Below are 22,780 nucleotides of genomic sequence, written 5' to 3' on the forward strand. Positions count from 1 at the left end.
CTTTGCTTGGTTCACATTGAAAGCGGATGTCATGGTGGTCAGTTGGACAGTTGGACAGTTTGACGTTACCATTACCTTCCCTTGAGTTTTGGTAGGTGCCACTTTCTTTTGAATCTTCTGATCTTCCTTTGAGCTCATCATGTTGGTCCTTGAGTTAAACATTAAAGCGAAATAGACAATTTGGTCCTTGACTTTTGAAGGTTATGTCAATTGGATTCCTAACTTTTTTTTACATCAATTTGGTCCCTCACTTTTTCAATTTGCACCAAATAAGTCTGTGTACATCAATCACATCGGCCACTAAAGGAAATTTACATCAATTACATCATTCACTGAAAGAGATTACATAAATTAAATTATCACTACATCAGTTGGATTCCTGATACATGGTGAGGTCTTTCCGCCTAACGTCTCTTAAGTTAAAGATGACTAAACTGATGTTCAGTAAAGACCCAATTGATTTTATTTTATTTTTGCTCAAATGATGTTTTCATATATATTAAAAGAATATATTAAATAAAAAAAATTTCAAAAAAAAACATTGTTCATCTTCTTCGTTTAAAGAAAACTAACATTATGGGCTCCCCCATGGCACCTGAGCCACCCAAGGCTCGCAAGACCCACGGTTGGGCCCTTGCTGTGCTCGAGGACCCAACCCAGGATGCCGCGAGCCCCCGAATCGACGAACCCAGGCTTGGGAGGCAGGTTATTAGAGAGATCACACCTAGGCTCGAGACTCTCTCTACGAACCCAGACCTCCCAAGCTTGGGTCCGTCGATTCGGGGGCTCATGCGCCCCCCCCCCCCCCCCCCCCCCAAGCTGGGTTCTTAAGCCCAGCACGAGCCCACCCGTGGATCTCGCAAATCCTGAGTGCCTCAATGAGTCCGCCCTGATTTGAGGTTCACGAGCCATGGGTTCATGAGTTGTCGCCAAACCAATCTTGCCCTGATCTTGGTCTCTGAGGTTTAATCTGGCTTTGTGGCCTTGAGATCAATTAGGAATGGCGAGGGGCCCTACCCAAGCATGCTCTCATTCCCTAAAACCTAGAGCGAATGAGGTTACCGACAGGGGTGATCGCTGACTGAATCGGAGATGGGGACCTCGCCTTGGGGGAGTTTGCTGGCTGGGAGCCCCATCGGAGCTCCCCAATAGTTTTTTTTTTTTATCTTTTGTGGTGTTGCGGTGGAATGAAGGAAAAATGAAGATAATAGGAAAAAAAAACAAAGGAAGGATCTATTTGATGCATGTAGAGACTTAAATAATGTAACATATTCTTTTTAGTTAATACCGTCAGATTAATTTTGACGGAATGACCTAATTGATGTACCACAAAGGACTTATTTGATGTATTTTTCATCAAAAAGGACCCTACTTTTTTAGTGAATGATGTAATTGATGTAATTTCCTTTAGTGGATGATGTAATTGATATAATTTCTTTCAGTGGATGATGTAATTGATATAAAAAGGACTTATTTGATGTCAATTGAAAAAGTAGGGGACCACATCGATGTAAATTAGTAAAGGACCAAATTGATGTAAAAAAATTGAGATCCAATTGAAGTAACCTCTAAAAGTCAGGCACGAAATTGTCAATTTACTCAACATTCAACAACCTAGTAGAATCCTCAATATCGCCATCAATCTTTTTAGAGCCAAACGCAAACGCAATTCAGGTACAAATGATGCAGATAGATCAGCTATGTTTAAGAGCGTCCGACCTATGTTTTGCTCGAATCAAAATTGATTATTGGCATCGTCTCTCGTTAATATAAGAAAGTATAAAGATAAAAAGGGAGGGCTGAAGCATCAAAGGATGGCTATATTACAAACGAACGTACGTGTAAAATCAACAATTTTTGTTATTCCTAAGAAATCTCTTGATTTCTACGATATGATACAAATAATTTGGACACTTAAAGAGGAAAATACAATGAATCAGAGGTAAAATTCGTATAACATAATTTGGATTAATCGGAAAACTCAGATACCCCAAGTCAAAAAAAATAAAGAATAAAAATATCATAGGTAGTTTGTCAAACAAGGAAGTACTTGATGGATAGACCCGTTATAATGATAGAGAACTTTCTAGCGTGAGTTTCCCTACTGTTGGATGTGTAATAGGCCGTAGGAGCCACATGCATCCAACGCGAGAGAAATCGTATTAGCATGACATTGAATCATGCTAGATGGTTCCTAATAATAGTAGTAATTACCTATAATCCATGAATAAATTAATTAGAAAAAAATGCAATCCAGACATGCAATCATTTTTCCCTTTGATTGGTCAAGGAGCATGATATCTTTCTCCAACCAAACAAAGAGTCGAAATCATTTTCCATCTATGACCGTCATAGACCGCAAGAAGATGAAAGACTTTCTATTGTTCCTTCAATCACTCGGGAAAATGTTAGCTTAGGCTGCAATTAATATTTATAGATTTTTAACCCTTTTTCCTCTCTCCCGTCTCTAGTCCTTAATGATTTTGTCAAAACACACGCAATGGAAGAAGAAAATAATGATAGAGAAAGAGGTATTGATGCCGTGACACTCGCTCTCAATTTAAAATTAAGAAGTTATAATTTTAATTTTTATAATTGAAGTGATCGCGTCTTTTTTCGGTGTTCTTTATTAAGTCCGTGACTTTTTTATGATAGGAAAAGGAAAAATAATAGAAGTATTATGCTTTTGACTCCCGGGGCATGGGCACAGACGAGCCGCTTCTTTTCTTTGGATTATTCATTTATTTATTGAGTGCTTCCATAAAACGAGGATTAGGCTGCACGGCTTCTTAATTCCAGCCAAACCTATCATTGTCATTTTGTTCGACCTGCGCCCTCGTATCTGAGAATTGATCGGGCTCAGTTGATCTGTTAAGAAATAAATTCTCTTAATCACTGTTTTTTTTATTCACAAGATGCGTATCTAAGATCTTATTTAGAAAAAATTAACGTTGGACCACTTAGGTTAATCAGTCCATTATTGTCATTTTTTTCGATGTGTATTTCGATATTCGAAAACTCAACATGTCCCAAATAATCAAGTTTGAGCCGAGAGGGGTTAAACTCTTTCAATATAAAAAATTTTCATTCACAATACTCAAATTCGATATCTTATTTAAAGATAATAAGTGTCAAATTGCTTAAACCAATTCATGTTAGTTCCATTATTGTCATTTTAAAGTTAGGTTTAGTGGATCAGCTTGGCTAGCCTTAAGACATAAAAGCACTGAATTTCATAGCTGGATCGTGATTCTAGAGAAATCCATCGTCTGCTTGACAAACGGCAAATAGATAACAACGATAATGTGCATATATATATATATATATATATATATAATATATCGGTTATCTCCGATGCATGTTCTAGGCCGATGAGAACGTTACTTCTGTTTACTGTCTCGGTCCACAAATTGTCATTACCAACTCCAATTTAGATTCTTTTTCACACGACACGATAGTACAATATAGATACGATACGGAATTAAACGAGTTTGAGTTTGGCTACTAGCGTTTTCGGTTTAAATGGGTCGAATCTGTATAACCCGTATAAATAATAGTGTTTTAACGGGTTGAACCATTATAACCCATATAAACAGGAATGTCCATTTAGTTAAGTGTGCTTTATCGTGTTACTGAACCTATTGATCTATTTACCCATTTATGAGGGCATTAGTCTTTGACTCATGAACTTAGATCAAGTATGTTGTGATATTTTTATTGGACAGCGAATGTGATTTTGTTTATTAGTACTTTATTATGCTAATTTTCTATGGTTATCACTGTATTTATAATTTCGGTGGTTTTAATTTGTGTTTGTCTTTTTTAATTGCATAAATATTGCAGAAATGAATTAATTTTAGGTATTCGTGTTGTATCGTGTAGGTGTGCATACACGTATACAATTAGACACAATCTGTTAAACGGGATAAGTAGGTAGATTCATGTCAACCCCAGAATAAACAAGTCGTGTCCGAATTTTCAGTTTTTGACACATTTAATAAACTTGTCATATTCGAGTTTAGGTATTTTTTACACAAACCTATTTAGACCTACTCGCATAGACACGACGTGACACATATTGCCACCCCTACTTCAATCTAACCATGCTACGAAAAAGGACATGAATCCCGCAAAAATCAATGAGTAAATCAATGAGTAAAGAGGTTTAAATCGATTCACGAGAAGTTTGAACTTACTCTCTGCATTAACCTTAATATAATGGATTCTGCATATGCCTTGTGATTAGTTGAGAATAATGACAGCCCATCGACCTCCTTTCGGAAAGTTAGAACCACCACGAGCTATTGTTATCATCTCTTTTATGGCAACAATTGGCAAGTTGCACGTATCACCTTACCCAACGCCGATCAATAAATTAGTAAGCGAATCAGACAATTAAACGTTTAAGTCGGGACTCTGCATGCTTATTGGGGGGGTAATTTGGGGTTGCTTATACCATCACGATGTGTGAGATTCTACTATCTGGACCGACCTGATGCAAAATCGAACTCTCCGACTAATCACAGCCTAATCGAAGAATTGCGAAACTTTTTAGTCATGTGGGCAGCTCCCATTGTGCTTGAGATATAAGCTTTGCCCAGGTACGAGTATCTGACAGCCACAAGAAAGTAGGGCCGTAACCCATGGGAAGGCAACAATATTGCAGAGTATATGGACCTCGGCCCATCATTTTCTTGGGTCTTCAGGCCCATGGGCCAAGGACCATTAGGTCCCTCTTGAAAGAATTTATTAATTGATGGGATTCTTTGGAATACCCACTAGAGCTTCAAATAGATGTAGCACACATTGCTTCGTCCTACCCTCCGTAGATTGATCAAAATGCATGTTCTTGCCCCACCTTGGACATACAATCGTTCGGCTGTACTCGCCACTGAAATCCGTCCCGAATTTTTGTCAATCGTAGCCTCGGTCGATAAGTTGATTGCTTTCCCAGAGCATGAATTCAAAGATCTTGACACGCTCCGTTTGTTTTCAAAGTCGTGATTTAAGATTTTAACTTTAACTTTAACTCAAAACACTACACAACAAAACACACATTTCAAAAGTCAAATTGGTGGGCCCCATATATTATTAAAATACAATCCCATTATAATTAATTATCTATACCTTCCATTCATTTCATATTTCAAAAGTCAAACTGGTGGGCCCCATATATTTTTGTCTTCTTCTACAATCACAATCACAATCACAAATTTGTGACTTTAACTCCGAAAACAAACGCATTGATAGTTGCATATAATATAAAGGGTCCTTGAAACTACACAAGGCCATGCACAATCACAAGGTAAAATTACTTTTCCCACATATTCATGCAAAAAAGTAAAGGGAAAATGACATTTTTCGTCCTATAAGTTGGACCGTCATGCAATTTTGATCCTATAAATTTAAAAAGTACCGAACCAATTCTATATATTTTGTTTGTTCCATTTTGTAAATGACAGTTAACGGAGCGCCTACATGGACATGGCGATGTTAAATCATTTTTCAGTTGTTCAAAGAATTAATATGTGGCACAAAATATAATTACATGACAATTTTACCGAACCAAAAAAAGAAAGAAAGACAATCGTTCAAAACCCAACAAAATCGTCCAAAACCCCCCAAAATTCCCAAATCAAAGAACAACATACAACATCCTTGAAATCTTCAAAAATCCCCAAATTCGAAGAATTCAATGAGAGTTCTTAATCCCCAAAATCCCCGTTCTTCTGCTCTTTTTGCGCTCTGGTCTCGCAGCTCTGCTGTTGCTGAGAACTAATCGCCGGACGCCAACGAGTAAGCGATTCTCTGCCCTAAAACCTGTCAAATACAGTCGGCTCATTCGGCATTGCCCGTGCACACACGTTTGCCCTCCTCAACTCATCGGCATAAATTAATCCCACAGCATACCATATCCCTCCAACATTGGGATCTGGAAACCTCCACACCAAGCTGTTCTTTCACTAACATCTTGAATTCAGCTCACTTGATCGTTGGCACAGACAGCCCTAAAAGTTCTTAAGCAATGCCTAGCCAACTGACCACTTTTACATATGCCATTCTTGAAAGTGACATTGCAGGTATGCTTGTCTAATAAACTCTTCACTTGATAAGCTCCAAGTTCTTTCATGCATCCTGCAGAGATCTTCCAAGGACACTTTCCCCCTCCACAACGAGCTCTTATATAATCTGTGCAATTCTCCTTCAAATATAGTCTCTACCCAGGAACCCTATAAAAAAAAAAAAAAAAAAACTTACTCTAAGTTATCCTTATACCCTATGTCCTTTACCCTTTTTCTTCAAATCAATACCTGATGCACATTCCGGGTCCCCATCCCAAATTTTCACCTTCCCACCACTGCGTATCAGGTCCCCACCTTCCTCCTTATAAGTCCCATCGTGATTTACTTCAAGATGATAGCCGTGTCCATAGGGAATGGAGACATCAGGCTCGTCCATTCTATAGAATAAATTTTTAAAAAAATACGTGTTACAACAATGACTGAAACCAACTTGCAATTTTTTATGCACAAAACCACACTACATGGCAGAAACCAAACCCATTCCATGAAAATGCGTGTGGCATAACAAATAGTAAATTTGTAATGATAACTCTAACCTTTCGCATCGCACAACACGGCAAGCACTTTCTTTACTGCCACTACAAACGCCGTAATTTTGGAATTACTTGATTTCGGCGTTTTAATTTTGGATTTGGGGCATCGTCCTCTTTTTGAAAGGCGGTTGATTTTCTTTACTCTTTTGTTTTTTTTTTTTTACCGTGATCCTCTTTTTCAATTTTTATTCTAAAATCCTACTTTTGCCACATAATTACATTTTGTGCCACGTATTAATCCTGTGAACAACTGGAAAAAGATTTAACATTGTCACGTCTACGTAGACGTTAACGGCCGTTCACGAAATAGATCAAAACTTTCTAACGAACAAAACGTATAGGATTGATTCGATACTTTTTAAACTTATAGGACACTTTTTAAACTTATAGGACTAAAATTACATGAATGTCAAACTTATAAAATTAAAAATGTCTTTTTTTTTTCAAAAGTAAATATAAATTTAAGTCCCGTCTCAGTGAACGATTACCATCTCAATGAACCTTATCTACACTACTTTGTCGTGCAACTCCAGCATTGAAGTAGAATTTCATCGTGGATTAAGGCCGATGACATTTCCATGTTCCCCTTCTCGGTATCGCTTGGGATCCTTGATGAAATTCAGCTAGCAGGTCATGATCAGTATTACGGTTTCAAGATCACAAGTGACAATTGTTTTTGTTTTATCCGAAGTGAACTTTTCACTTATTTTCCTTTGTCTTGGCCCGGCGGATAAACCGTTTTTTTCCGATCCTGTAACATCCGATTGGACTTTTCCTTGTATCCGTTTTTGTTTGCGGATTTTAATAAACCTACTTAACATTCAGCCAAAAAAAAACAGTAAATATAAAAATTGAGATAATTGTTACTATTTATGATATGAACAGTTCATGAAATAGTGTTTGCAATTGAATTACCGTGTAGTCCACTATCAAGTATTGATCCAATGACTAACAGACTTTACAGAAATGTACGAGACAAGAACAGAACTTTCCCACCTATAGTCCACTTAATCCGTATTTTCAATTGAATTACTAAAGGGAACGAAAGTGAGGATAAAAATGATTGCTCGAGAACCACTGTTCATATTTTTCTAATGATACAGTCATACAAATAGGGACTGGCTCGTGTTCTGCATTACATGATCAAACCCCTCTACATTACAAAGAGAGATCCGTCGACAATCCTATCTAATCATGTGGTATAATGAAACACCAACTAGATTTCTCGTGTACAAAAATCAAGTCACAATGAGCCATTATCGTCACTCCTCGGTCGACCTTGACTTTGTCCGTTCGCTTCTTGCCCTTGTTGACTCGACTCCTCAAACTCCCTGATCAGATCGGGGTCGACATTCTCCTCAGGCTCCCACGTGGCATCCTCGATGTCCGTCCATCTCACGAGGTACTCCATCTTCCCTTCATTGCCAACCCTCTTGGCCACCACCTCCTCCGCCACGGCATACTCCAGCCCCGCCTCGAAGTCCCCAATAAGGTCCTCGCCGACGAAAGCCGCTTTCACCCACTCATTCTCCCCGCCATCCTTCCACCGCACCAGGTACTCCAGGTTATTCCCCTTGCCCCTCTTCTCCAGTATCTCCTCCACCTCCGCGTACTCGTACACCACCGCCTCCAGCTCCCTGACCACCGCCTCCAGCCCCAGCCTCCTCGCGAATTGCATCGGGTTCCCCTTCGGGGTCACCTTCAGGATTTCCTTGGCGAGGTCCAGCGGCGTGCGGCGGCGGTCGTCTTCCACCTCTGAGTCCGCGCCGAGCTCCACCAGAAGCTTCACCACCCCCGGCTTCACGTAACCAGCTGCCATGTGGAGGGCCGTGAAGCCTCCGCTGTTATCCCGGTGGTTCAGGTTGGCACCTGCCTCGGCCAGGAGCCGGACGCAGGGCTCCGAACCGAGCCCCGCAACGAAGAGGAGTGCTGTCCGGCCATCCCCATCGACAGCGTCCACGTCACGGCCGTCTTTGGCCTCGATAAGCCCGCGGAGGGCAGCCTCGTCGGCCTTCTTGGCCGCGGTCCACCACGGAGTCTCGTACTCCGCCACGACGTCCTTAGCAATGAAGTCCGACGGGACCCACGATGGCTCGTGGCCGTCCTTCCACTCGATCAAGTACTCCATGCCGGTCCCACCTGACTCCCGAAATTCACAATTTCAGCGGAATTTTCGCAAAATTTAAAAATAATAAACAATGCGCAGCTAATTTCGAGCACCATAGACTCACTCACCTTCCAGGGCTCTGCTGCCGATGATCTTATCGACTTCTCCGAACGACTCATCGTCGGCGGCGGCCACCTTCTGGTCCTGAAAGAACGTCGGGGCGGGCGCCGGCGACTCTGATTCCTCGAGCTTCTTCTCCGGGTTCTGGATCGCGAGGGCGGCGAAGCTGGGCCTGTGGGCCGGCTTGAGACGGAGGGAGTGGGAGAAGAGAGGAGAGAGTGTGAGGGCCGGAGCGATCTTGAGGCGGGAGAGGGACGATTTGCTGGGGAGCAGAGCTTCCATGGCGGATGGTGGACGGATATCGGCGTCCAGATCAGTTCATGGATGACATTGAGCGGTCAGGAAGCGGAGCTCTGGAGGGTGATAGGGAGTGACGTGGCAAAGATGTGGGGCCCGAGAAATCTAAGCGGACAGTGAGCTGGGGATAAGGAATCGCATCCCATTTCGTGGTGGTCTTTTATTCGAAGAAGTCGAAATGGGGTAATTTTTGGTCTGCCGCCATATATTGTGGCTAGAAAAAAAAAAAAAATATATATATATATATATATATATATATTATATTTTAAGTATAAATATACGAATAAAAAACATTACTATATTGACCGAAATTGATTGAAGTAACTCGACATTTATTCACTTTAAATTAAAGTTTCTAGTTTGAGTTTTTGAAGAATGTTGTTGATTAGAAAAGTTTTAATATGAATTAAATTAATTGAAGTCAATTGAATTTCTGAACATCATAATATATATACAAAAAAAATCATTAATTGTTGTGTATTTCACGTAAATGTCTTTTTTTTCATTTTTTCTCTTTCATTCTTAAGAAAAAAAGTATAAGTAAAATATGGAAGCAAATTATGAGACGAGGACAATGTTCTACTTAACCTCGCCGGACAAACAACGAAGAAAAAATATATATAAAGTATATGCACGTAACGAATGAGCACAATGCCATTGTAGTTGAATCAAATAGAGCCTTGAACTAAATCTCACAAGAATTGGGGTGAAGACTAGGACGGGAGAGTTCTCATGTCCAATCGCCTATCTCTAAGAATTTACTCTAGATTATCATTTCATTTTTTTTTTGAAATTTCCTAAAATATTTATTTTAGAAGCTGACTCGGATTTCATTGATGGACTCGGTGACATAAAGAGGGGCTGAATATTGGACCAATCAGAAGTTGGGAAAGGAAAGCCGCCTGCCCGATGGGCAGGTTTCAGACGGGCGGGCGGAATTCTGAAGCTTAGATGGGCTTTTCTGGCCCATCAAGTCCATAATTTAGCCCAACGCCATTAATTTCGCCACCAGAAAGAATTTTTTTTTCTACCATTTACCGTGGAAAATTATTCAACCATTCTAATCCGCTGTTCGACGCGTTGGACTCGATCGATTACGACTGTAAGATTCTACACCAACCCGGACTCCATGGCCCCGGTGAGAATAACTATATGCTTTAATCGGTATCAATGATTCGTTTTAGTGGACTGATACCATCTAATAATTTATCAGACATCCGTGTATGTTTCGTTATATTGCCCATCCGTTTTCAGGTTCTATGGTCGACCTTGCTAACCTGTCGACAACTTTCCTTTCATTATCGTTCATCAAAGCTCGGAATTCAATTCGTCTCGACATGGTTGTCCCTCCTATTATATTGGTCTCTGTACGTGGCTCATATTGGTCTTTAGCTAGTTTATTGAAGTGAAGGAAGCTAATTAAGCTTTGCCTTGCACGGGGAGTGGAAAAGACAAGGGAACCTTCCACCCTTATGAAAATGTGTTTTTTTCCAAGCAATATTATGAAAATGAGTGTGGGTGTGTGTGTGTGTTTTTTTTATTGGCAGTATGAGAATGGGAAAGCAATGTGCATGGAATTGGAGGCCGATTACATTAGAATCTAATTAAAATTATAGAATAATAATTAATTAAAAATGAGAAGGGCCAATGAATTGAATAGAAATCCGTCTTGATCATTCATACATATATATATATATATATATAGGGAAATTTTAATATGATTCCGTATCACCGTAATACGCTTAGTATTTTAGTTCAATTGTTTAGTATTTTAGTTAAAACATTAGTACTTTTGCTATTTGTGAAAGATTCTACAAAATACAAGACACTTCAATCGTAATACTAAACACTTAAATTAAAAGTAAAAGTAAAAGTAAAAAATATTTGTACTAAAAATACTAAACACCTAAAGTGAAATACTAAACACTTGAACTGAAAATACTAAATGTGTCCTGGTGATATACGGAGTCATGTTAGCAAAACTATATATATATATATATATATATAAATTTCAATTCATTGAGATATCATTTCCATGTAAAGGAGCTGAGCTGAAAAGGCTCAAAGGGACTGGGAATGTCGTGACTGAATCTATTGTCAATTTGCGCGCCTATCTATTAATGTCTCCCCACCTTATAGTCACTTGCCAAAAACGGCGGAGACAGGGAGGATAGAGAGATAAATTTTCAATTAGGTGCCTCTTCTTTCACTTTAGAATCAATATAGTCCCTGTATTGCTTTCGGTGACACCATAAGATGCCCTAGCTGGTCAACCTATTGACTGCATTTAAACCTTACTTGAGGACCAACTCGAACAGACTTGGTATGTTTGGTTTTAAAATTAAGTAGAGTTGAGTTTTAATTTTAATTGAGTTGTAATGATTGTATTGTTGAATTATGAGAAAAAGTGTAAAAAAATAATGAATATTTGAGAGAAAGTAATGATTGTGTTGTTGAATTGTGAAAAAAGTAATTAATAGTTGAGAGAATTTAGTATTAAAAATTGAATTAAATTGTTAAAATAATTAAAGAAAAATGAAAATATAATAATTGTGTTATTAATTTTTGTTGTGTAATGAGTAGAGTTAAAATTTTAAAAACTCAATTGCAAAATCAAACGGGATGTAAGTAGTTTCCATTGAGTTTCAGATACCCACATGACAAGTATAATTCGTTTTGTAATAATATAATTTGCCAATCGCATCAGGGTTCTCTAATTTAAGATTTGGACATAATTCAATGGTTCACGACCACCGCTTGTATTGGCGCATGCTTTTTTATGTATTATCTGCAGACAGCTTAACACGTTTTAGAGGACTGCAAGAAGTCCAAACTCCAAAGTCCACATATTAGGGACTATATTGGTCCTGAGGTAAAACTAGAGGGATCAAATAAAATATGCTGCCTACCCTAGGTCGGCCCCACCGGGGACGACACGCACTGACAGCCGTCGATGGTTGAGATGATGATCGAAAGAAGCTTCAGCTGTGGGCCCGCGCCGTGAGGTAGGGATTAGGGAAGGGAGAGATCGGCACATGGGGATTCCGTGTGCAGCGTCGCACATCACGGGCTATACACCCTCCCTCATCTCCCGCCAGCTCGGCAGCTCCAGCTGCTCCGCTTTTATATTATTTATCTTTTTCTTTTTCTTTTGAATTTTCCACTTTTTTTTCTTCTATGCATAGCGTAATGAGCGCCGGCTAATTCAATTTGAGCCGAATTGACCCACTGATGGGTAAAAGTCTCACAATTAAAGATTTCATCTATTCACATTACTCGAACTCAATATCTTATTTGAGAAAAATAAGTGTAAAACTACTTGAACCAACTCTTAATTGTTTATTGTATTGTATTTTATTTTATTTTATACTAATTGTCCAATTATCATCAATGTATTTCTCACAGTCCACGTTCAAGTACCATAACACTTGTATCGGTTAATCTTTTTTTTTTTTCAATTATAAGGGAGGGAGATGAGCTTAACAAAATGAAATATAAATAAATCCTAATAACTAATGAAGGTTCACGAATAATTCTATTAAATATCGAATTTGGAATCTCTTAATTATCTGGCGAGAGCGTGCGCCACCGCATTATACTCTTTTTGATATATATGTTAATTTTCGCAGCTCATTATTTTGGCAAGTGATTTGTTTCCAATTCATTTAATAAGAAAATAAAGTATTCTTATAGAATTTTGGTGATTTCTAATATAAAAAGACAGCTAGCTTTTGCATGAGATTGTGGATGCGGGGGGAGAAAGCAGAAAGGCTTTACGCGTTTCCGTTGGGGTTGCTTTCGTCCAATTCATGCAAACACATCATTAATTAATTGCTTTCGGGGAATTTGTTACCCGATCAGCAAGTAACGAATGATTTTTCACCAAACATGACAATTAAACTTACGAGTTTATCCATCAGTATAATTCCCCTTGGTCAAATGTACTAATATTGATCGAGAGAGCTGTCTGAAATGACGTTGATTCCGTGACATAACTTGTGACCCCTTTAGCTTTTACATGTTCATGTCCTTACTCGTCATCCCAAGAGAGTGCTACCTCCCTCTCATCCTAAATTCTTGGGTCCGCCCTCGAGTCCAAGCTCAAATCCAAGGATTTCGAGACACGCGGTCTTTATGCATCGAAAATTTCTACTTAACAAATAGCATATCTTCTCCACCGAAAAAAAAAAAAAAGCATATGACCAAGAGAACAAAACCCTGCAGGCTCGAAACTGACAATGTCTTTACTTTCCTATTGATCATTCGTCGGAATCGTTAATACATTCTCAATGAATCGTGTTTTTACGTCTTAACTCGAACTTAGGAATCGAGCACAGATCGTGTTTTTCACGGTAAATTCTTTTTTTTTTTATTTGGCCAAGTAGGGACGCCACCACAATGAGAATGTAGTGTAGATTGATTCGACCGAATCCACCTCTTGCGCCCAAAAAAAAAAAAAAGTCTCCTTCCCATTTGTGTGTATTTTTTATCGGGCCGCGGATACATAGCTGTCTCCTCTTCACTCTCCCTCACCCGTTTCATGCATATAAATAAATACCCCAATTGTCACCCCTTCACTGTCCATTCCATTGTCTCTCCTCTTCTTCTTCTTCTTCTTCTTCTTCTTCTTCTTCTTCTTCGTCCTCCTCCTCCTCCTCTCATCTCACCTTAGCCAACTTCTATTTGTCATATATACATACACGTATACATACACACATACATATCATCATTAGCTTCTGGTTCCACAGAGAGGACGAGATATGCTGAGGGATCAGACAGCATTGTGCAGGCGTTTGGTCCTCTTTGCATTCTGCTTCGTATCGGGCCTGATCACGGTAGCTGCCGACAGTCCATACAGGTTCTTTGACTGGACCGTCACATACGGGGACATCTACCCCCTGGGCGTTCGCCAACAGGTACGAAACGTTTTCGTGTAAACATACATGTGTTGTTTATTGTACTGATGTTTACTGTTACATTGAGGTTCTTAATAATTTCGAGTTTTCTGGTATCAGGGAATTCTCATCAATGGGCAGTTTCCGGGGCCAGACATATACTCCGTCACCAACGACAACCTTGTCATCAATGTCCACAACAACCTGGCTGAGCCTTTCCTTCTCTCCTGGTATGAGCTCCCTTCTTCATCTCTTGGCGGAGTCGAACACAAGTAGTCTGTAAAATTTTGCATCGTGAATGTCCTCGAGAGCAACCGGTGATTATTCGAGCCTCCATTAGTTTGAGATACCTTTGGTACACCGTGTGCATTGTGTTAATTTGGTATGGGGGGATGAATATGGTATCAAATGGAATTGCTATACAGACCGATTCACAAATAAGGACAAATTGAGAAACATGTTTGGTACGCGGAAATGAATATATATGGAATGAATGGAATTATCATACCGACCAATCCCACAGTTAACATGGGATTCGGGATGATAGAAGACGATTTTGTTAGGGGGCGAAGAAGGAACTTCGAACATATTTTACATTCACAAGAGTGTTGCACAATTAAAAAATCGATTAGAAAATTTGTTATGATGAAGCATATAGCCCAGCCAGCCTTTGTTGAAAATAAACGTAGTGCTCAAGGAAGATCGTTGACTTAGACCTTTGACCTTATATTTCGATGCATTTCCCACTTATAATTTTCACTTCGCATTTTTATTTTTCTTTTTATTGTATAATTTTCCATGAGCAGGAGAAATAAAATTATTCACATAATGAATTGATAAATATTTTATATATTTCCTGATAATTACAAAGGATTCAATTACGGGCCGGGCCTTAATTGGGTTAGGTTTTCATTGATCTGCTTAATGCACGGGCCTTGTGATCCTTAGGATCTAAATCGAAACTCGGTGTCGCGATTTACTACTACATCCTTCACTAGTCGAAAACCGGTAAATGACATTTCAGCATATGTTTTCTTGATTCCCTATTGAAACAGGAATGGGGTCCAGATGAGGAAGAACTCGTTCCAGGACGGAGTGTATGGGACCAACTGCCCGATCCCTCCTGGCAAGAACTTCACGTACATTTTCCAAGTGAAGGATCAGATTGGCAGCTTCTTCTACTTCCCGTCCCTTGCCTTCCACAAGGCCGCTGGTGGCTTTGGCGGCATCAGGATTCTCAGCAGGCCGTTGATCCCCGTGCCGTTCCCTGAGCCTTCCGGAGATTTCACCGTCCTCATTGGGGACTGGTACAAGACCAAACACTCGGTAATTAGCCTGAACCGCTCTTCACAGTGCTTTATGAAGTACGCTGAGAGTTCGGTTTTTCAGTGATATTACATCCTGTTGTCCTCGATTTTTAGGTCTTGAAGGCTGTTCTGGATAGCGGGCGTCGGCTTATGTTCCCGGACGGTATTCTTATCAATGGACGTGGTCCAAATGGTGCATCATTCACAGTTGAGAAAGGTATATCCTATCTGGTGATTTGTCATGAAGAATACGTTAAGATCAAGTGCGGAGTTAAGGATTTTTACATGTTCGGTGGTTTTGTATCTACGTCGATTTGCAGGTAAAACATACAGATTCAGGATATCGAACGTCGGGCTTGAGCATTCGCTGAACTTCCGAATCCAAGGCCACCAATTGAAGCTGGTGGAGGTCGAAGGGACACACACCGTCCAAACTACTTACTCATCTATTGATGTCCATGTTGGCCAGTCCTACTCTGTGCTTGTCACGATGGATCAGCCTGCTCGAGACTACTATTTCGCAGTCTCTACTCGTTTCACAAGCAAGGTCCTTACTTCCACTGCCGTCCTTCACTATAGCAACTCTGCCCGCCCAGTCTCAGGCCCGATCCCCAGTGGCCCGACCACTGACATCAACTGGTCCATCAACCAGGCTCGAACCATCAGGTACATCCGTTGTGACCAATTCACTTTAACAAATGATATTTCTCGATAATTATCTCACGTTACTTGGTAATCTCACGTGTTTTCCTTCATCTGATATCGTTTTGCAGGACTAATCTCACTGCAAGTGGGCCGAGGCCAAACCCGCAGGGATCCTACCACTATGGTCAGATTAACGTGACCCGCACGATCAAGCTTGTTAGCTCAGCCGCTATAATCAAACGCAAGCAGAGGTACGGAGTCAATGGAGTGTCTTTTATCCCAGCCGTGGATGGCACGCCCCTCAAGGTCGCAGACTACTTTGGCATCCCCGGCATCTTCCGAGTTGGTTCCATCCCCGACAGCCCGACTGGCAGGGGCCTGGTCCTTGACACTGCGGTTATGGGTTCGGACTACAGGGGTTTCATTGAGATCGTGTTCGAGAACCGTGAGAACATCGTCCAGAGCTGGCACTTGGACGGCTACAACTTCTGGGTAGTCGGGTAAATAAATTCTCATAATATGTAATGGTTTCGTTCTTTTACCTTGCTAAGATAGTATGGTGCCGTATCCACGCATTAGGATTTAGTCATAGTATAGGCTCCTCGAGAGCCCGACCGACTGGTCAATCGGTATGAATCTACTCAGGTTTTAATGGCAAATTTGTCCTGCAGAATGGATGGCGGAAAGTGGAGCCCTGCTAGTCGTAAGGAATACAATCTTGTCGATGCAGTCTCCCGTTGCACAATACAGGTTAGGCCCGATTCTCTTCACTGAACTTAACCCGTCCCAATGTACACAATTCGGAGGAACTTATCTTATGGACATTCTGATCATATCATTCCAGGTTTATCCCAACTCCTGGACCGCCATTTACATCTCCTTGGACAACGTCGGGATGTGGAACCTGAGGACCGAGTTCTGGGCCCGGCAATATCTTGGGCAGCAGTTCTACTTACGAGTCTTCACGCCCATAAAGTCCCCTCGTGACGAGTACCCGATGCCTGCAAACGCCCTCCTCTGTGGCAGGGCTGCCCACTGATCGAACTAGGCCCGTGTAGATGATATATTTATGCCGCAGAGGATGTAAATTTCTGATCAACCCAATACCTTGAACCAGTGAATAATTAGTACGGCAGAGTGACTTGATATAATACCAAAACATTCATTCTTTCTATTAATGTGATACATTAATAAGAGCATCGTTTTTCGCTGTTTGGGCTCTGCTTGCTCCATTTCTTCGATCGGTCATTGGGGTAAATTCTGAACCAAATTTACGGCGAATAACCTTTCTTCCTGACTCATTCAACAACGTCCGTGCAACTTGAGGACAAAAAAATAGAAATCATCAAATCAAGCGGGAACATCAACAATGCAAACAAAAGCTAAAACAATCTGTGTAAATGCACCAATGACCAAGTCATTCCTTGGGCATGAGAATGACTTCTTTCCTTGTCTCAAACTTCGATTTGTTGTTGACACCATATGAATTGACCGTGTCAAGCTGTAAAACCACTGTCCCGTTCTACGTGTCCTTTTCCTCTCTCGAGTTTACTCGTTATGCAATCTTTTCAATACGTCCTCACGGCACGTAATAATGCATGGTCTCTTACCAGATGAATCGGCTCCCTCAAAGCTTTCCCAAGATTCCTTTCTGGCTGAATCCCTACAGTCATCACAGATCTGTTCCATCTGCCTGTCATTGTACATTGAACACGATCCGACACAAACAACATGTTCCCGCAAATGAAAATTGAGGTCCGGTATAAACAAGTCCTTCCTAATCTCACTAGCTCCATCCAGTAAAGTACAACAGGGTACCGGTCATGGCATGATGGTATATCCGGCATAACACCTTGGAACGGTCTCTCCAATCAAACCGAAAGCTTTGTACTTGTCAGCTCTCAACTGGCTCTTCTCTTGTAACTTCTAAGGGCTCTCCTCGATATAAATTCTCTAACGTTTAGAATGGAGCAACCAGAACTTCCCTGAGAAACAAATAACGTGTTTCCAGTTGGAATCTCGCAGCTAGAATTTCTTCAACAATGGCAGGTAGATGGAACCAAATTCCTCTTCATATTCTGCAAGTGCTGTCAATGGCCATTGCTGTGGCGGCAGCAGTCCATGTGGAGACCAGGAAGACGGTTCCGGTTTTCATACTGGGAGACTCGACAGCCGATGTCGGGACCAACAACCACCTGCCTGGCAGCAATGCCAGGGCTGACTTCCATCCCAATGGGATCGACTTTCCTTACGGCAGAGCCACCGGGAGGTTCAGCAATGGCTTCAATAGTGCCGACTTCTTAGGTGGGAGCCCCCTCTGGTCCGGAATGTCTGTCCTAGACCAAACCTACATATTCAGACTGAATGATCACAGCAGCAACCCAAAATCAACGTTCCATGATTTACAATGAATGAATCGGGCTTAACAGATCCTGTACGAAGCATAAATTTCCACATCACTTCCCATTCGTTTAACTCGGTTTTCAAATGTAGGATATTGTTGGCTGCCATCTAGTTGGTGTCAAAAGTACCTCTGAGATTCACGTCTTTTCCGTAGGATATACTTAACCTGAATGCAATGCGATAGGCGGTTAGTCATCCTTTAATGCCCGCTTGTCCCTATTGTAGCTAAGTTACTCGGCTTCAAGAGGAGCCCGCCCCCATTTCTCTCCTTCAACACCTCATCCGCCCTGGTGAAGCATAGTCTCCGCGGGATTAACTTCGCCTCAGGCGGCTCTGGTCTCCTGGGCGTTACCGGCCAATCCATGGTAATTATCGGCTTTTTCTGGAGTTCCTATCATGCAACGTATCCAATAGCATCGCTACTCATAAGTCATAACCGTTAATTCCTGACATATATTCTCGTATTGTGTATCTGTGTAACTGGCAACCGTGAAGTCTGAGCTGACAGTCACGAGCCCGCCAGCTGCCTCGCAGAGGAGAGTTCGCAACGTGGTGACGCTATCCGAGCAGGTAAAACAGTTCTTGACTGTCCATAAGACTCTCAAGCTTGTGTTGGGCCAAGAATACGCCAAGTCCTTCCTATCGAAATCCCTCTTCTTCATCAGCATTGGGAGCAATGACATCTTTGGGTACTTTCAATCGAAGAGCACAATTTCCAAGGCGGATTTCATTTACAGTCTCGGATGTGCCTATGAAACCCATTTGAAGGTAAATCTCTCCATCAATTTCTCTCCTCGATCGACCTTGAAATTCTGAACAACGGTCTGATCATATCGAACATGACATTATGAACACAGCTTGAGATAAAACAGAGGATGCTGAGGGAGGTGGCCGGTGAATTACGTGACGTTGGCATCTACATGATGCCGATCAAGCTCTCATGGCATGGGATGGTACTCTTTCTTATACACTAAATCGTTTGTGGATTCTGCAGAATCTTTACAAGCTCGGGGCGAGGAAGTTTGGGATAATAAGCATCCCTCCAATCGGATGCTGCCCATCGCAGAGGGTTTTCAACGAGACCGGCGGATGCGTGGAGGAACTGAATGACCTCGCGAAGGCCTTCCACTCGGAGCTCACAGCTATCCTCAAGAAGCTGAACACACAGCCCGGGTACGAGGGCTTCATCTACTCCCTCGGCAATGCCTATGACATGACCATGGACGTCATTCTCAACCCTGCCCCATTCAGTAAGTTCATGATCTCCAAACAGAGAAATGCACCTATTCCTTCCAGTTTCAATGTCCCATCTCCCGCCCCACTGATCGATCCATTTAAGAGATCTAGCTGTTCATTTTGGGCGGCGAGACGTCCTCCTTGAACAGCCTCATTCGAGATATTAACAACTCGAACATTTTCTGGTCGATGCATCAGAGTTCAAGGACGTGCAGACGGCATGCTGTGGTGGAGGCAGATTCAACGGAGAAGCCATTTGCGACCCGAAGGCAAGCCTGTGCTCAAAACGACAGCAGTACTTGTTCTGGGATCGGTTCCATCCGACAAAGGCCGCTTCCAAGTTGGCAGCCGCCACTCTCTTCGGCGGGGGTTCTCGATACGTGTCTCCCATAAACTTTGCACAGTTGGCCCAGGCATAGAAAGTTACACAGCCTAAATGAGACCACCCAATTGATACAACTTGGAACAGTCTCCATTACCATTTAAGAATAATCGAACCTTTCGGCTGCCAATAGAAAAGTGGAGGGAATAAGTCGGAAGGATAGGGTCAAATCCCCTCCTTTGCACTGAACTATCTTTTTCAATTTTCAGCTTGATATTTCATGAGGCAATAGAGGATAGAGATACTCAAAAGAGTTATCCCTTCCTTTTTTTCTGACCATGGTGCATCGTCTCAATTCAACTACTCATCGACCGCGTCGATATATTTAAGAACACGTGCTCAAAAACTACCTCATGTAACAATTGATTTCTTATGCAAATGATAGTTCTGCGGCTTCTGCCTCCATATACACGAGCTCACTATATATATACCACCTAAAGAGGTGAGAGGGCACAAAAAACCCCCGAGTCGCAAACAAGCACTGCAGAGAAGAGTGTTTAGATGAGATAAATGCAGCTTACACCATATGAACAGCACAATATGCTTGATGGCATTTTATTAGATTCTTCCATACACCAACACTCATAGGGTAACAATCTCCTCCTTGAATTATGAAATTGTAGTCCCCATTGTATCTTCAGAATGCAACAACAGTTGATGGCCCATGGGAACTTGTTGACCATTTTACGGGGAAGATTCAAGCACCAGATCACTCAGCAATCTGCACATTAATAATTGCAAATAGATCTCATCATCAAATGAAGAGACCAAAATAGAATTTATAGCACGGAAACTGATGATGTTCAGTGTCACCGGCAGGTCATCCAAGACGACAACCATGCTAAGGTAAATTTTACAATGAACCAACTCTAAAGACTGGCAACGTGCAACAGCCATAAAAATAAAAATAAAGTGTATCAAAACTGAATATCATTGACAGCCCACCAGAGGACGATGGCTATTACACAAAAGAACTAATATCCTTCACAATCATCATCGCAATAGACATACTACTAGCAAGAAGAAAACCAAGGAAAATGCTTGACGCAAACCGAAGATTAAAGTAACAGCACACAAACATTCAGATGATTGAATAACCCGAGAATCAGAGGTGGGGACTTACCTGATTGATAGGGTTGTCAGGAGATTTCTTCCATAGCTTCCATATCATGTCCTTGTACTGGGTGTGGGTCAGACCCGGTTTCTCTTCCTTTAGCTTCGGGAGTTCAGCCTCTTCAAAAGCCTAAGAATGACAGAATGTATCTATCAGCACCAGCATAGCATAGTTAAAAAAGAAGCATGCTGCCAAAACCAGAGAAAATTTGCAGAAGGTAGTGGCTCACACTCCCAAATTCAACACGTCCACAACTACTGAATGCCTATATTCAAAATACCCAATCACACCCAACTCTCTGAACGTCAAACGACACGGATAAGTTCAAGACTCCACAACTACGAAATTCTGACAATACAAGCAATAACCAATGTTAAACCTCCTAGCCTTTAGCAATCCCCGGGTACCAAAGCATTCAATTTTACTGTTCAAGGTTGGGAAAGAGGCAGCTTTTCATGCTTGATAGGACTAAACAAAGTCTTATGGATCATTCCCTTGTTGTCAAACAAACAACCTCAGCCAATTGAGTCAATCTTAATCAATTCATGAAGTCCAAACAATTAAGGGCAAATTGCAACCACCATACTGAAATGAATTTTTTCCATCTACTACATGCATCATTGAACTCACCTTGAAAGAAGCCTTAAGCCTCCTCTCTGGATGCCGGTCCACAGGGAGGTTATCAGCCACTGACATCTGCGCGATGGCGTCCTCCACCGTCCTCGCCTCGATGATCGAATCATCCCGATTCGTGTTGCTCACCAGCACCATCCTCTCGTACTCCTCCTCGGCGGCCATCCTAGCCTGCCTTCGCTTCGCCTCCTCCGCCTTTTTCGCCAACTCAGCCTGCTCCTCCTCCCTCCGCCTCTGCAGCTCGGCCTCCGTCACCTTCGGGACAGGGACGGACACGCGGTTGGCCTTCTTGTCCGGCTTCCGCATCTGCTTCTCCAGATCCTTCTCCTCCAGCTCGGCCAGGCGCCGGGCCTCTGCCTTGCGGGCCAGGGCCTCGGCCCGCTTCTCGGCTTCTTCCTCGCGCTTCTTCGCGGCGCGGGACTTGGGTCCCTCCGCCTCGCGCCAGTAGTGCTCCTCCTTCTCCCGAGCCTCCCGTTCCTTGCGTTCGGACTCCGTGGCGCTCTTCCGAGCCCTGGCCACCTCGGCCTTGCTGTTGACGCCCATCTTCTTCGGCATCTTCGCTCCGGATCGCCGATCAGCTCACGCGGTAAACCCTAATCGGAGCTGCGACGTGGCGAAATGTCTCGATTGTCCGGTGGAGGAGAAGAGCCACGGGGGGAGCTTCTTGATATAACCAGCCCGACGACGTCGTACTACGAGTACTCAATCATGGGCTGGGCTGAGAGAAAATTTCACGTATGAGCCCAACTCGTGAGATCATAATTATCTAATAGCGCTCGTACAGTCTCATCTACTCAATTTGAATACGTCACGTATAAGTAACATAGATATTTGATGTTATGGGCTAAAGTACATATTATTATAATTATCATATATACATAGTAAGAACACAATAACCCGTGGATAAGTTTAACATGGCATTAAAAACCTTTTATCTTATCTTATATTATTATTTGAGGAAAAGATTGATTTTGTGACAACCACCTCATTTGTAGGATGCAATTGAAAAGTCAAAAAATATCCCT

General features: G+C 41.8%; 4 protein-coding genes across 4 annotated transcripts; 2 read left to right on the forward strand and 2 right to left on the reverse strand.

The window, feature by feature from the left end:
• Nucleotides 1-7,649: 7,649 nt before the first annotated feature.
• LOC116195640 (signal recognition particle 43 kDa protein, chloroplastic) lies at nt 7,650-9,275 on the reverse strand. The gene is made up of 2 exons (XM_031524929.1): nt 8,852-9,275; nt 7,650-8,755 (listed from the first exon to the last, which is right to left on the reverse strand). The coding sequence occupies exons 1-2, from the start codon at nt 9,123-9,125 to the stop codon at nt 7,860-7,862; spliced, it is 1,170 nt and encodes a 389-aa protein (XP_031380789.1). The 5' UTR covers nt 9,126-9,275; the 3' UTR covers nt 7,650-7,859.
• Nucleotides 9,276-13,712: 4,437 nt separating this feature from the next.
• Nucleotides 13,713-17,201, forward strand: LOC116195639 (L-ascorbate oxidase homolog). Its single transcript, XM_031524927.1, has 8 exons — nt 13,713-14,056; nt 14,156-14,265; nt 15,091-15,361; nt 15,457-15,559; nt 15,663-16,008; nt 16,116-16,487; nt 16,659-16,737; nt 16,832-17,201. Exons 1-8 carry the CDS (start codon nt 13,901-13,903, stop codon nt 17,024-17,026), a joined length of 1,632 nt encoding a protein of 543 aa, XP_031380787.1. The 5' UTR covers nt 13,713-13,900; the 3' UTR covers nt 17,027-17,201.
• Nucleotides 17,202-17,968: 767 nt separating this feature from the next.
• LOC116195641 (GDSL esterase/lipase At5g55050-like) lies at nt 17,969-20,166 on the forward strand. The gene is made up of 5 exons (XM_031524930.1): nt 17,969-18,291; nt 18,616-18,755; nt 18,886-19,158; nt 19,385-19,640; nt 19,825-20,166. Exons 1-5 carry the CDS (start codon nt 18,030-18,032, stop codon nt 20,043-20,045), a joined length of 1,152 nt encoding a protein of 383 aa, XP_031380790.1. The 5' UTR covers nt 17,969-18,029; the 3' UTR covers nt 20,046-20,166.
• A 181-nt stretch (nt 20,167-20,347) lies between these two features.
• LOC116195642 (coiled-coil domain-containing protein 124) lies at nt 20,348-22,410 on the reverse strand. Its single transcript, XM_031524931.1, has 3 exons — nt 21,753-22,410; nt 21,132-21,251; nt 20,348-20,729 (listed from the first exon to the last, which is right to left on the reverse strand). Exons 1-3 carry the CDS (start codon nt 22,308-22,310, stop codon nt 20,718-20,720), a joined length of 690 nt encoding a protein of 229 aa, XP_031380791.1. The 5' UTR covers nt 22,311-22,410; the 3' UTR covers nt 20,348-20,717.
• Between the last annotated feature and the right edge of the window lie 370 nt (nt 22,411-22,780).

The sequence above is a fragment of the Punica granatum genome, chromosome 2, assembly GCF_007655135.1.
Source record: "Punica granatum isolate Tunisia-2019 chromosome 2, ASM765513v2, whole genome shotgun sequence".
Lineage (NCBI taxonomy): Eukaryota > Viridiplantae > Streptophyta > Magnoliopsida > Myrtales > Lythraceae > Punica > Punica granatum.